Source organism: Mirounga angustirostris, unplaced genomic scaffold (genome assembly GCF_029215605.1).
Source record: "Mirounga angustirostris isolate CCGP_5_RB_7025 unplaced genomic scaffold, mMirAng1.0.hap1 SCAF_6, whole genome shotgun sequence".
Classification (NCBI taxonomy): domain Eukaryota; kingdom Metazoa; phylum Chordata; class Mammalia; order Carnivora; family Phocidae; genus Mirounga; species Mirounga angustirostris.
In genome coordinates this window covers 56,413,574-56,428,879 of record NW_026991714.1, presented here as the reverse complement: position 1 = coordinate 56,428,879, position 15,306 = coordinate 56,413,574, and the positions used below count along the sequence as shown (strand labels likewise).

General features: G+C 40.9%; 2 protein-coding genes across 11 annotated transcripts in view; one reads left to right on the top strand and one right to left on the bottom strand.

The window, feature by feature from the left end:
- FIRRM (FIGNL1 interacting regulator of recombination and mitosis) overlaps positions 1-11,510 on the top strand; it is a 49,159-nt gene extending 37,649 nt beyond the window's left edge. For 2 of the 3 annotated variants that reach the window (XM_045877475.3, XM_064594340.1), the window contains 5 exons: positions 10-123; positions 1,860-1,964; positions 2,635-2,715; positions 3,711-3,830; positions 11,168-11,510. In XM_045877475.3, coding sequence (XP_045733431.1) covers positions 10-123; positions 1,860-1,964; positions 2,635-2,715; positions 3,711-3,830; positions 11,168-11,356 — 609 coding nt within the window. In that variant the 3' untranslated portion in view covers positions 11,357-11,510. The remainder of the gene's footprint in view (positions 1-9; positions 124-1,859; positions 1,965-2,634; positions 2,716-3,710; positions 3,831-11,167) is intronic. The other variant, XM_064594337.1, reaches the window with a different exon arrangement.
- Positions 11,511-12,042: 532 nt separating this feature from the next.
- The window catches only part of SCYL3 (SCY1 like pseudokinase 3), a 41,452-nt gene continuing 38,188 nt past the window's right edge, over positions 12,043-15,306 (bottom strand). For 7 of the 8 annotated variants that reach the window (XM_054508067.2, XM_064594341.1, XM_064594342.1 and 4 more), the window contains 3 exons: positions 14,263-14,421; positions 12,684-13,381; positions 12,043-12,158 (listed from right to left, as the gene is read on the bottom strand). In XM_054508067.2, coding sequence (XP_054364042.1) covers positions 12,099-12,158; positions 12,684-13,381; positions 14,263-14,421 — 917 coding nt within the window. In that variant the 3' untranslated portion in view covers positions 12,043-12,098. The remainder of the gene's footprint in view (positions 12,159-12,683; positions 13,382-14,262; positions 14,422-15,306) is intronic. The other variant, XM_064594343.1, reaches the window with a different exon arrangement.

Below are 15,306 nucleotides of genomic sequence, written 5' to 3'. Positions count from 1 at the left end.
CCACTTTAGGTAGTAACTTTGCAGACCTCACTGCTCAAATTAGAGCCTCCTGACCATGTTTGTTTGGCAGTGCTTGATTTTGTATCTTCTCTAGGAAAATTTTTTATACCTCAAGCTTTCCAGGTAATACTCTTAATTCTTTTATTCCCGTGTTAACAAAATCCGTGTAAGAATTACTGACTAAAATTTTCAGGCTTTTAATTTCTGGAATTCTGTGGATTGTTGACAGTGAAAGTTGGGGGGAAATGTATTTTGTGAAGAAGAGATGGTGACTTTGTCAAAATAGAACTCATTTTAAGTTTTTTTTTTTTTCTTTTTTTAAGAAAAATATATTTGACATACAAATAATTTAGAGTTGGCTATAGTCTGAGAGTCTCCTTCCAGTTGGGCTTTAGCACACAAAGTCCCTGAGGAAGAAAACATTTATGTCTTCTAGGAGAAAGAGTATATAATGAGGAAACTTATCAAAGTTGTTCTCTTGGTTTTATATCCATGAAAGGGAGCTGTTTATTTTTAAGACAGTATTTTTGAAAGTGTTGCAAAGTATATATAATTGACAAATGGATATTTACTTATAAAACTGACTGTACAGGCTTGGCAATACACTTCTGAATTTTCAGACACACCTTACAGTGAAAGATCATCCTCCTAAATTGAATTTTGCCTTTCTTATTACTGTGGTCAAATCCAGCAATTCTAGATAGTTGACATTTTTCTTTTTCACCTCCATGGGAGAGACTATAAAAAGCTCACTGAGGGACGCCTGAGTGGCGCAGTTGGTTAAGTGTCTGACTCTTGGTTTTGTCTCCGGTTTGTGCTCAGCGAGGAGTCTGCTGGACTTTCCCTTTCCCTCTCAAATAAATAAATAAATCCATCTTAAAAAAAAAAAAAAGCTCACCAATGAGAACCTTTTCACGTAACTGGAACAAAACCATGATGGATGTTATCTCAGTAGATATTAGAAACTTTGAAATAAAAAACAACTGGCTAGTTTCTAAAGGGCTATTATTTATTTAAAGTTAAGTGATATCATCCTTTTTGTTTTTGTGAAAGAAATGGAGAGGTTGACAGTTTTTCAACTCTGGACAAAAGTACCCAGAGATACTTGCATTTGAGCGGTCTTCTTTTTAGCATAAAATAAATTCCAGAGTACTGTTTCATTCATGCATAACTATGGACCCTGATGGGCCCAGAACCTGTGGAGCAAATTACATATTCCCAGGAGTGAAGTTAAGGCCTGAACAGTTTGGTGGATTCATCAGCATGTAAGAGGCCTCTAAAGCCAGGAGATGGATTTATTTATTCAAGAAAAAATTGCTGAGTTTTTGCTATGTGTCAGGTGCTGTTTTAATCACTGGGGATTCATTAATGAACCAAACTAATCAATCCCCACCCTCAGCCTCTGGAAGGCAACGAATAAAGGCATGATATAGCATGTTAGTGTGAGAGCTGTAGAGAGAAATAGGGGGAGAGTGTGCTTGTGGGGGTACAGTTTGAAACGGGATATGGGCAGTGGCATCCTCACCAAGGTGATCTGTGAGTAAAATCCTGAAGCTGAGGGAGGCAGCCAGACAGGTATCCCACACGCAGGGTAAGTAGTGAGATGAGAGGGCGTCTGATCCACTGAGGGCGCCGGCAGAGGCCACACTCAAACAGTGGGGCTTTGCCGGCCATCTTAAGGACTTTTGAGTTTTACTCTAATGAAGTGAGAAGCTATTGGAAGCATTTAAGCAAAGGAGTGACATGCTCTAACATGTATTAATATGTGCTCACTGGGACAGAATTAGGGAAACTTGACAACATTAAGAATAGAATACTGAGGTTTTCCTCTATTTAATAAGGTTTGGTTCTCTTTTTAGGACAAAATTCTGCCCAGCCTGTCTTCTGTTTTTGCCTCACTGCTAGCTGACAGGAATTGGATAGTAGAACAACATACCTTGGAGGCGTTTACTCAGTTCGCCGAGGTAATTGTAAGACCAACCTATCACAGTGATCGCCAAAAAGTATTATTTCAGATTTTCCAAAACATTCCAAAAACATTTATTGAGCTTTTGGTCTTAGTCATTAAAATTTTCCACTGGAGGAGATACTACCAACGATCTCTTTTGCAGCATCTAACAATGGAGCATAGAGAAATGAAGGTACTTTCCTAAGGTCCTAGGAGAGTAGGAACAACCAGAACCAGGCATTCAGACCAGGTCTATTCACTTGGACACTGTCTTCCAGACAGTATTTTTGAGTGTGAAATGAATAATGCATTTCATCTCTATCATTTAGGAGTTAGACAGGGACATGTGAGCTCAGGGCCACGGAGAAGGGGAGCCTCCTGTGGGATGCTCCTTTTCTCTTGCCTGGAGCTGTGTAGTCACGCCTTTGGTCATAGGGGCCCACAGACATTAGGATGACTGGGCAGAAGTAACGAAAGCCGCCAGCTCTGTGCTCGTGCAGAATGCTGCATGGTCCTGAGGCTCCCCAAAGGAACTAAGGAGCTGATGGTCTTTTGAGTATTCTCTGACACTGTTTTCTTTTAAAATGCATTTATGATTAAAGTAGCTCTTAAAACTTTTGGAGTTGTCTTTGCAAGTTGTTGAGATACATTAAAATTGGTCTCATTTATCTATCTTTTATTAATAGGGAACAAACCATGAAGAGATAGTTCCACAATGTCTCCGTTCTGAAGATACGAAGAACAAGGTTGTATCCTTTCTGGAGAAGGTATTTATTTCTATAGATCAAAATAGCGGCATCACAGATTTTGTCATTGTTTTTTTAAATTGTAGGATTGTAACCAAGTCAAGTATCTTCTTAGCTTAAATTTTTCGTAGTGCTCAGCACCGAGGTGACGCACATTGAACAACTGGGCCCGTATGACGAGGCACCGCAGTGGGGCGGTTGGAGTCCCTCTGCCCACAGTGTGGATTCTGGTAGTGCTGCTCATTTCTATAGTTAGAATCAAACTGTTCCATCATTTGGCTCCCATGTTTGCGCACACCTTGCAACTTATATAGGGGTAGTTTTAGGATATAAGGGCTAATTGCAGCACTAGTAGAACAGTTAAACCACAAATTTAGAAAACCAAGAGAAAGTGAATTATGCTTAACTACTTATTTTTTTTTATACTACACCCATTATTAAACTGGGCTATGTATATACATGTATATGTTACACAGAAGCTGGATTAAGTATGTGTGTGTAACATGTTTTGCCAGTTACTTACCCTACACAATGAAGGTTCGCAGACTATCATTTTTCTCCTGGAAAAATGACAGTTCAACTTATCTGTAGGGAAGGAGAACACTGTACAGTAATTTTATCCAAATTACATGAAGAGGATGCATTTACAGATGAGTCCAATTTCCAAAATTTGCCTAGCTCACAGACTAAGCCAGAATAGTTTAACACTGGGTGCTTAAAACACAACACATGCACACGCACGCACACACGCACGTGCATGGTCTTTTTTTTTAAGTGGGGGGTAGGGAGGAGCAGAGGGAGAGAGAGAATCTTAAGCAGACTCCACGCCCAGCGCAGAGCCCAATGCTGTGCTCTACCTCACGATCCTGAGATCTGACCTGAGCTGAAATCAAGAGTTGGACGCTTAACCGGCTGAGCCACCCAAGAGCCCCTGGTCTTCTAATTTTCTGATTACATTGTTTGCCATCTATTAGAGAATGTTTGGTGTTTACTTGATTTTTCATGATCCGTGGCAGACTGGGTTTGTAGATGAAACTGCAGCTGCCAGAGTGGAACGTGTGAAACAGGAAAAAGGCATTTTCCAGGAACACTTGGCTAAAGTTGCTGTAGAAGAAGCAAAGTGGTCATCTCTACAGGTATGGACTGCATTTTGGTATGGGTCAAGCTTTTAGGAGAAATTCTCCTCTTCTTACTGATAAAAGTGAAAAAACTAGTATGGTTCCTGGCCTCATACTGACTGTCAAGATATAATCAAATAGATCTAGACATGTAAAATTCTCCTGTTCTCCTCTTTTAAAAATCGCATTTCTTCTTCCTGAAAGGTTATCAACACATAGAACAGAGGTGGGACTACAAAAATACAAGTTTTAAACATGATACTGACTGTACTCTTTCACTATGACTTTCAATTGTTTATAGTAACTTTTAGGAAAGTTACATATCTGTATCAGTGAAGCTATAAACGTAGTTTCTGAACCACCGAAGAAAATGAATGAAATCACCTTCCAAAATGTTTCGGTTGATCCCTTGCTTCATTCATCAAAACAGCCTAAATGACTTCTGCCAATGTCTAGAAATCACATCTACCTATTAAAAGGCAGAAATCTGATACCACCAAGGATACTCAAAATATTGTTTTGAGCACTGATAGTATATTAATTAATTAATTTATTTTATTGTGTTATGTTAGTCACCATACAATACATCATTGGTTTTTGATGTGGTGATCCACGATCCATTGTTTTCGTATAACACCCAGTGCTCCTTGCAGTACGTTCCCTCCTTAATACCCATCACCAGGCTAACCAGTCCCCCCTCCCCTCTAAAACCCTGTTTGTTTCTCAGAGTCCATAGTCTCTCATGGTTCATCTCTCCCTCCAATTCCCCACCCCCACACATTTTTCCCTTCCTTCTCCTAATGTCCTCCATGCTATTCCTTATGTTCCACAAATAAGTGAAACCATATGATAATTGACTTTCTCTGCTTGACTTATTTCACTTAGCATAATCTCCTCCAGTCCCATCCATGTTGATGTAAAAGTTGGGTATTCATCCTTTCTGATGGCTGAGTAATATTCCATTGTATATATGGACCACATCTTCTTTATCCATTCATCTGTTGAAGGGCATCTTGGCTCTTTCCACAGTTTGGCTATTGCGGACATTGCCGCTATGAACATTGGGGTGCATATGGCCCTTCTTTTCATTACATCTGTGTCTTTGGGGTAAATACCCAGGAGTGCAATTGCTGGGTCATCGGGTAGCTCTATTTTTAAATTTCTGAGGCACCTCCACACTGTTTACCAAAGTGGTTGTACCAACTTGCATTCCCACCAACAGTGTAAGATGGGTCCCCTTTCTCCACAACCTCTCCAACATTTGTTGTTTCTTTCCCCGTCCATTTTTTGCCATTCTAACTGGTGTAAGGTGGTATCTCAGTGTGGTTTTGATTTGGATTTCCCTGATAGCCAATAATGATGAACATTTTTTCATGTGTCTGTTAGCCATTTGTATGTCTTCTTCAGAGAAGTGTCTTTTCATATCTTCTGCCCACTTTTTGACTTGATTATTTGTGTTTTGGTGTTGAGTTTGAGAAGTTCTTTATAGATCTTGGATACCAGCCCTTTATCTGTAGTGTCATTTGCAAATATCTTCTCCCATTCTGTGGGTTGCCTCTTTGTTTTGTTGATTGTTTCCTTTGCTGTGCAGAAGCTTTTTATCTTGATGAAGTCCCAAAAGTTCATTTTTGCTTTTGGAGATGTATCTTGAAAGAACTTGCTGTGGGCGCTGTCAAAGAGGTTACTGCCTATGTTCTCCTCTAGGATTCTGATGGATTCCTGTCTCACATTGAGGTCTTTCATCCACTTTGAGTTTATCTTTGTGAATGGTGTTAGAGAATGGTCAAGTTTCATTCTTCTGCATGTGGCTGTCCCAATTTTCCCAGCACCATTTATGGAAGAGACTGTCTTTTTTCCATTGCATGTTTTTTCCTGCTTTGTCAAAGATTATTTGACCATAGAGTTGAGGGTCCCTATCTGGGTTCTCTATTCTGTTCCATTGGTCTATATGTCTGTTTTTGTGCCAGTACCATGCTGTCTTGGTGATCACAGCTTTGTAATATAGCTTGAAATCGGGCAACGTGATGCCCCCAGCTTTGTTTTTCTTTTTCAACATTTCCTTGGCGATTCGGGGTCTTTTCTGATTCCATACAAATTTTAGGATTGTTTGTTCCAGCACTTTGAAAACTGTCATTGGAATTTTGATCGGGATGGCACTGAAGGTATAGATTGCTCTGGGTAGCATAGACATTTTAACAATGTTTATTCTTCCAATCCATGAGCATGGAATATTTTTCCATCTTTTTGTGTCTTCTTCAATTTCTTTTATGAGTGTTTCATAGTTCCTAGAGTATAGATCCTTTACCTCTTTGGTTAGGTTTATTCTGAGGTATCTTTTGGTTTTTGGTGCTATTGTAAATGGAATCATTTCTCTAATTTCTCTGTCTACAGTTGCGTTGTTAGTGTATAAGAAAGCAACTGATTTCTGTGCATTGATTTTGTATCCTGCCACATTACTGAATTGCTGGATGAGTTCTAGTAATTTGGGGGTGGAGTCTTTTGGGTTTTCCACATAAAGTATTATGTCGTCTGTGAAAAGAGAGTTTGACTTCTTCTTTGTCAATTTGAATACCTTTCACTTCTTTTTGTTGTCTGATTGCTGTTGCTAGGACTTCTAGTACTATGTTGAACAATAGTGGCGAGAGTGGGCATCCTTGACGTGTTCCTGATCTAAGGGAAAGGCTCTCAGCTTTTCCCCATTGAGGATGATATTCGCTGTGGGTTTTTCATAGATGGATTTTATGAACTTGAGGAATGTTCCCTCTATCCCTATACTCTGAAGAGTTTTAATCAGGAAAGGATGTTGTATTTTCTCAAATGCTTTTTGTGCATCAATTGAGAGGACCAAATGGTTCTTCTCCTCTTATTCATGTGTTCTATCACATTGATTGATTTGCGAATGTTGAACTACCCTTGCATCCCGGGGATAAATCCCACTTAGTTGTGGTGGATGATCCTTTTAATGTATTTTTGGATCTAACTATTAGCTAGGATTTTGTTGAGGATTTTGGAATCCATGTTCATCAGGGATATCGGTCTGAAATTCTCCTTTTTGATGGGGTCTTTGCCTGGTTTGGGGATTAAGGTAATGCTGGCCTCATAGAATGAGTTTGGAAGTTTTCCTTCTGTTTCTGTTTTTTGAAACAGCTTCAGTAGAATAGGTATTATTTCTTCTTTGAGTGTTTGGTAGAATTCCCCAGGGAATCTATCAGGCCCTGGACTCTTGTTTTTTGGGAGGTTTTTTGATCACTGCTTCAATCTCGTTACTGGTTATTGGCCTATCCAGGTTGTCAGTTTCTTCCTGTTTCAGTCTTGGCAGCTTATAGGTTTCCAGGAAGGCCTCCATTTCATCCAGATTGCTCAGTTTATTGGCATATAGTTGTTAATAATTTCTAATAATTGTTTCTATTTCCTTGGTGTTAGTCATGATCTCTCCCCTTTCATTCATAATTTTATTAATTTGGGTCCTTTCTCTTTTCTTTTGGATAAGTCTGGCCAGTGGTTTATCGATCTTATTAATTCTTTCAAAGAACCACCTTCTAGTTTTGTTGATCTGATCTGTGTTTCTGGTTTCTAATTCATTGATTTCTGCTCTAATTTTAATTATTTCTCTTCTAATGCGTGGCTTAGGCATCATTTGTTGCTTTTTCTCTAGTTCTTTAAGGTGTAGAGTTAGTTGGGGAATTTGGGATTTTTCTATTTTTTGAGTGAGGCTTGGGTGGCTATGTATTTCCCCCTTAGGACCGCCTTTGCAGTATCCCATAGGTTTTGGGCTGATGTGTTTTCGTTCTCATTGGTTTCCATGAATTGTTTAAGTTCTTTGATTTCCTGTTTGACCCAAACATTCTTGAGCAGAGTGGTCTTTAGCTTCCAAGTGTTTGAATTTCTTCCAATTTTTTCTTGTGGTTAAGTTCCAGTTTTAAAGCATTAGGGTCTGAGAATATGCAGGGAATAATCTCAATCTTTTGGTATCGGTTGAGACCTGATTTGTGACCCAGTATGTGGTCTATTCTGGAGAAAGTTCCGTGTGTGCTCGAGAAGAATGAGTATTCTGTTGTTTTAGGGTGGAAATTTCTGTATATATCTATGAGGTCCATCTGGTCCAATGTATCATTCAAAGCTCTTGTTTCCTTGTTGATTTTCTGCTTAGATGATCTGTCCATTGCTGAGAGTGGAGTATTGAGGTCTCCTATGATTAACATATTGTTATCAATATGACTATTTTGGTTAACAGTTGGCTTATGTAGATGGCTGCTCCCATGTTGGGGGCATAGATATTTACAATTGTTAGATCTTCTTGTTGGATAGTCCCTTTAAGAATGATATAGTGTCCTTCTGTGTCTCTAATTAGACTTTAGTTTAAAATCTAATTTGTCTGATATAAGAATTGCTACCCCAGCTTTCTTTTGAGGTCTGCTGGCATGGAAGATGGATCTCCATCCCTTCACTTTCAGTCTGGATGTATCTTTAGGTTCAAAATGAGTCTCTTGTAGACAGCATATGGATGGGTCCTGTCTTTTTATCCAATCTGCAACCCTGTGCCGTTTTATGGGAGCATTTAGGCCATTCACGTTGAGAATGATTATTGAAAGATATGAATTAATTGTCATCATGTTGCCTGTGAAGACCTTGTTTTTACAGATTGTCCCTGTAAATTTGTTGTATATCACCTTTGGGGTCTTTCTCCTTTTATAGAACTTAATATTTAATTTTTTTTTTTTTTAATTTTTTTTTTTTTAATTTTTTTTTTTAAGATTTTATTTATTTATTCATGAGAGACAGAGAGAGAGAGAGAAGCAGAGGGAGAAGCAGGCTCCCAAGGAGCAGGGAGCCCGATGCGGGACTCGATCCCAGGACTCTGGGATCATGACCTGAGCCGAAGGCAGACGCCCAACCGTCTGAGCCACCCAGGCGCCCTTAATATTTAAGTTCTTAATATTTAATATTTCTGGCAGGGCTGGCTTAGTGGTCACATATTCTTTCAGTTTCTGCCAGTCGTGGAAGCTCTGCATCTCTCCATCCATTCTAAATGAAAGCCTTGCCGGATAAAGTATTCTTGGCTGCATGTTCTTCTTGTTTAATACCCTGAATATGTCTTGCCAGTCCTTTCTGGCTTGCCAGGTCTCTGTGGATAGGTCTGACGTTATTCTGATGTTCCTCCCTCTGTATGTAAGGAATCTCTTCCCTCTAACTGCCCTTAAGATGGTTTCCTTGGTTCTAAGATTTGCAAGTTTTACTATTAGATGCCGGGGTGTTGGCCTGTTTTCCTTGATCTTGGGAGGGGTCCTCTCTGCCTCTAGGACTTGAATGTTTGTTTCATTTCCCAGATTAGGGAAGTTCTCAGCTATCATTTGCTCAGATATATCTTTTAGTCCTTTCTCTCTCTCCACTCCCTCCGGGATACCAATTATTCTGACATTGGAACGCTTCATGGTGTCACTTATTTCTCTGATTCTCTTTTCATGGATTGAGTTGTTTTTCCCTGGCCTCCTCTTTTCCCTTTTTATCTATTATACTGTCTTCCAGATCGCTTATTCTCTCTTCTGTCTCAGTTACCCTAGCTGTTAGATTATCTAGATTGGATTGGATCTCACTGATAGCATTTTTAAGTTCTGCCAATTCCCCTTTTATTTCTGCCCTTAGAGACTCTGTGTTGCCATTAATTGATTTCTCCATTCTGGCTATTGTCTTCACAATTGCTAGCCTGAATTCCATCTCCAACATCTTAGTTATATCTGAATCCATTTGTAAATCTGCAGCATAAGTCATAATCTCTGAGTCTTTCCTGTTTTGGGGGCGCTCCTCCTCCTAGTCATTCTGTTGATGGGTGTTTGAGGGAATGTATAGAGTCCAAATTATTGACCAGAACCCAAGCAAGATGCACCTGTTTTCTTGGGACCTTAGGGTTGCTGGCCTCTTGTTTTCCCAGCCTGTCTTCTGCGGGAGGGGCCTGCCGCGCTGTTACTCAGGCAACCCTGTTTGGCCGGAGTTGCCCTGCCCCTCTGTGGAAGGGGATGGGCTCAGTGGGAATCAGTCTTTGGGGCTTTTGTTCTCTGGCGCCTTTCCCTGGCTGCTTTCCATGTCTCTTCTGCGAGTCAGAGCAGAAGAGACCGTTTCCAACCCTCTGCCTCAGAGCAGAGAGACCTCAGTCTGTTCTTCAGTGAGCTCTCCAGGCCACACCATCTCCGTTTCTGTCCGTGCTGCTATAAACTGCAGCATCCTGGGTTGTGCACCCCTCCGCAGCGCTCCCAGTCCTGCCTTCAGGTTGGGGCACGTCTCTGCCCTTTGTGCTTCTAAAACCGCCAGCTGCTCCCAGTTTGCGTGTGCGTGACCCCGCCGCTCCAGGTTTCCGCCCCGGGGACTGCCCTAAAGTCCTTTCCTCGCTGCTACCGGTCTGCGAGTCTGTGCCCCGTCCCCAGTGTGCAAGGCTGTCGCTCACAGACGGTGTAGGATCCCCACAGCCAGGCACCCTCCCACTGCCGTTTATCCTCCGATATCTGCCCGTGGAATCAGGGCTCCCTGCTTCATACCTCAAAACCAACTGCCTGCGATATTCTGCTTGTAGAGGTCCAGATCTTCTTACATCTCAGGCTGGTTTCGTGGGTGCTCAGAGTGGTCTGGTAGATATCCAGCTCAATTCCGGGGACCAGTTGAAATAGGGTCCCCTAGTCCTCCACCATCTTTCCCCCCTCCTCTGATAGGGTATTTAGAATAGCAATCCCTAAGAGGAACAATATTTTGTTGAGTTTTATTTACAACTCTTATATAAAGAAAGTTTGTGTTAATAACTTGTTTTCAAGACATATTTAACTTTATAGATTTCAGGCCTAAAAGTTACATAGCATTGCTGTAAATAAGCCCTCAAGAATTTATGACCTTCCTTAGGAAGACTGATTACAAAAGACGTCCTGGTCCTGATCCCCACCCCAGTGCAGTGATGTTAGAAAGCCTGACAATTTATTGAATTGGGTTGAAAAGCATCTGAAAGACCACAGCACTTAACGTTAAAAAGTAAACTGGAACCATTTAGAAAACGCATACTTGGGGCTTTTTTGTCAGGACAAGATATTTCCAAAGAATACTCTGGAAATTGCTGGACAAGGCAGCATTCCTCTTAGTTTCCTTGGACCCTAATGGTAGTAGTACCCTGAATCGCTGTGACAAACCAGAAATGCCTTCACATATTTTTCTAGGTGATACAGGGGTGGTCGTTCCCTCCTGCCCTTGTGAGCCATTGACAAAATAAAATTTGCACATAAAATTTTACAGTTTTAGAAATACCAAAAGAAAGTTTTTGATCATCTTGGGAATGGGTATCATGGCATTACTTATCCCGTGTTTTTCTCATTTGCCAGCCTTATGCAAAAAGACCACGTCAGGAGTTCCCCTTGGAAGAAGAGTACAGGTCAGCACTGCAAGCAGCATCAGGGGCCTTGGAGGCAATTGAGTCCTTACTCCAAAAGTCTCCTGCTCCAGACTGGCTTCTACTGAAAATGGAGATGCTCCAAGAAAGGATTGATGAGCTGAAACGACATGTACTCTAGGGTGGCCCTTGAATGGACTAGACTGTGTTACCACTAGACAGAACAGGGTGTGATTTTTACCATCCTACACGATACTTTGTAAATGAATATATTGATGTAACTATGCGTTTTCTAACACATATAAAACAACTTTTGTAAAGTTGAATCTAGTGAAAATAGTCTTTATTGGATGTTTAGAGAACAGGTGGTGGGGGAGATTTCTCGTGAAGAACTTTGGTACATGTAATACATGTGGAACAGTCAGGGACTGCCCAGGTACCCATAGGGCCACAGACAGTACAACTGTAAACAAATAAATAAGCTGCCTAAGGAAACCTTAGCAATTTAAAATTATTTATATACTTTACAGCTAAAATTTTTTCCATAGTTGTATTTCATAATAAAGCTTACTCTTCTGTTAAAGAAATGGCACAAAATTAAGCTAATCAGCTTGAATTTTTGTATTTATTTTCTTCTGGAATTGTCCTGGAAAAAAGCAGTAAATTCAACCTTTCCATAGCTATTTGCTCTTCACAGAAACTGGCCTGTCAGACGCACACGAGCTCCTCCTCCGCAAAACCAGCGCTGGGGCTCTTCGCTGCTGGGGCACCAGCCAGCACTCGGGGGCTCGAGCTTCAGTTGGCACAGATGGGAAAAACAGATGCTTCTGGGTTTTCTTGTCTGCAGAGCCCACTTTGAGGTATTAGTTTGATTTTTTTTTTTTTTTTTAAAGAAATCCTTTTCCCTAAAGTTATACCCGTTGTCACCAGTTATTATCTTCCCAGTTCAGCTCCCCTTCGTCTCCCCAGCCTTCAGACTCTCCCTGCAGCAAGATAAAGCAAACCAAGGGCAGGCTGCTGAGACAAATCATTTCTGAATTTAAAGAGGCCTAACACTTGCCTTTTATGCTGGAAGAGATCTCCTCGCGCTAGGTAAAATAACTTACTGCAACAGGAAGCTGAAGAGGAGGAGGATTACTTTGGTTCCAGATTTACAAGACCAAAACATTGGAAAATAACTTTCCAAGGACCATATAAATACAATAAAATCTATCTGATGATACCCTATTCTTGGTTTAACCCCTTTTTAAGTAAAAAGGTTATAATAGTAACTAGCGGCCCATTAAACACCTAAGTCTAAGCATTGCTACTTCTTTCTGGGGAAGGAAAGTCAGCATTTATAGAAACTGATCATATTCATTTTGTGCTTCACCCATCACCGTAAGCAAATGTGTGTGTTCGACTCTTCCCTCACCAGGAAAACAGCAAGTCTGTTATCAACGAGACCTTGCAACCGGTTATGTACAAGGGCACCCTTTAAACTAGTAGCACGATTTACTAAGCCTCACCTCAGTCATCTCTGCTGCAGCAAATTTTGAGGAAAACTGCATCACTGGTGAGACGTCATCCTTGTCAGAAACCATCATTTCTGTCCTCAGTTCAGGCAAAATAAGAATAGCAGCTGAAGGCTTAATTTCTGGAATCATATCAGCAAACCAGTCCAACTCTGGATCTTGTACTGGCTTCTTTTTTACTTGAATGGTAAACTCCTCTCCTAAACCAAGTTCTGATGGAACCTTAAGGCGCCTTTCTTGGGATGACACTTTTGGTGGCTTGGTTTGGTCTGGGTCATCCCCACTTTGTGCAAGATTGGTCTTTTGGGGTAGACTCAATTTCAAAGGCTTGGACTCTTCAGTGAGTGAAACCAAAGTAGAAATAGCCTCCTGTTCCCCTGAGGTACCCCGGCTGACAGCTGAGACTCCACCTCTTGCACTTATTTCAGTATCTAAGCTGCTGGATTCAAAGTCATCCCACACCACCTCCTCCGCGTTCACGTTAGTGAGTGGGGATGTGGAGGCATCGTAGGCTTCTGTGGGACAAATCTGGATGCTGACAGCTTTGTTTTCAGGCTCCTCAGGCTCACTCCAGTCAGGCCACTCCTCAGACTTTTTAGAACTTGGTGGGAAGTTCTCACTATCTCCCGAGGTATTTTTCACATCTGAGAGTCCATTCATGGGAAATTTAATAGGCTGAAGAAATTGATCACCTGTGGGGATATATACAAAAATTACTCTCATGAAGTATTAAGAGCAAACAAAAGGAAAAGGGTAACACAGGTTACTAAACTGTACCTACAAAAGAGATATCCCAGCAGAACAGAAGATGTGATATAAGTTATTCAAATACTTTAACTGGAGCATACAGTCCTTCACTAAATATTCAAGCATATTGTTTATTGGCATAATTATCTATAAACAAATATAGAAATGTTCTAAGCCAGGCAGTGTTAACCCCAAGAAGTGTTGTGTGCTCAAATAAGTTTGTCTTAACCCAATATACCCTAATTTTACTTTTTAAATTTTATTTATTTATTTTTAGAGAGAGGATCTCAAGCAGGCTCCATGCCCAGCACAGAGACCGACACAGGGTTTCATCCCTTCACCTGAGCTCAAATCAGGAGTCAGATGCTTAACCGACTGAGCCACCCAGGTGCCCCTAACATACCCTCATTTTAAACAGATTTCCTTAAATGTAGTCAAGGCTCTGGAATTTTGTGCAATGTGTCAGGACTCTGCTACTAACATTTCCCCAAACTTACTTAACCACACAACTCTCTTTTTCATGGCATACCTACTGCCATCTAAGAGAACTATCATCCTCTGATACAATTTGGAAAATGCTACACTAAAGCATGAGAAGTACCAAAGTAATGTCAGCCAGCTCTCCTCACCAGTTATGAAAAAATGGAAGGTCTATGCCCTGTCCAGGAAAAGCAGAGGAGACCCAGCTGACTATAGAGTTGTAAGTGATAACAGAAGTCAGCCTCAATACTCCCAAAGTGCCCTTAATTTTCAGAATTTAAAACTCAGTACTCAGGAAAACATTCATCTAAACAGTGGAAAAGCTACATAAATTGAGTATTTCTACCTGTCTGTAAAAGAGTATTGTAGCAATCTTGCTGTATGTGCTTCTTGCTGACGGGCATGCTGCCAGAAAAGAAACATTTAGGGAATGTGCCAGAGGAGGGCTTCTCCACGACTGGCGCCATCTGAGTCTGCTGGCTACAGACGACATGCGGGGGAACATCTGAAGATAAACAGAAACTCCCAAAAATAAAAGGGATAGTAAATTGCTTCTTGCTCTATCAGGGTAGGTGAGCAACAGTTAAGGGAAATGGGTCTATTTAACACAGTTAAAAGGTAAGTTGCAGGGAGAGAGCATCTTCAGATATCTGAAGAAACACACCTGTTATGCAGTGGACTGCCGGTCCTCAAGGTGTTTCAGGGCAGGTGAGTGTCTACATGATGTTAAGGGACTCGAAAGGATTCAAGCATTAGCTGAGGAGTTGATTAGATATAACCTTTAGGATACCTACTTACAAAAGTTAATGGCTTTGAACATTTTGGCAATTTACAATCATAATTGATTCTACTTTTAAGAATACAAAGTCTAAGAGTACAAGCACACCAATGTGAATGTACTTAATGCCACAAACTGTACAGTTAAAAATTGATAAATTTTATGTTATAGCAGATGTTTAACTCCCAGCTGGGGGGAAATTGTTTCCAAAAAAAAAAAAAAAGTTGTCTTTAATGGTTTACCAGAAAGCTTATACTCAACAGTGGGCTTTGGTCAAAAACATTCCAGCAAAATTTTTGGCTTAATACTTCCTCTGCCTGGGGTACATCATCACACGGAGGCCTTGCCTGCCCTCCAAGGCCTGACCTCTGCAAGCCCTGTACCCTCTTGCTTGCTCTGCCACCATCCTCCCTGCCAAGGGCCTACCGATGTCTCTTATCCAGTGTCCCCTTCTCCAATGCTCTTCCACGCAGACTTATTTTCCTGAAGTACCCTTTTCATAAGCCTTAGTATTATCCCATATTAAGTCTGACCATATAGGTAAACTGCAGAAGAACAGAAGGAGAAAAAAAAAGTCCAAGGGTACCCTCCTGTATACGTGCCCCCTCCCCA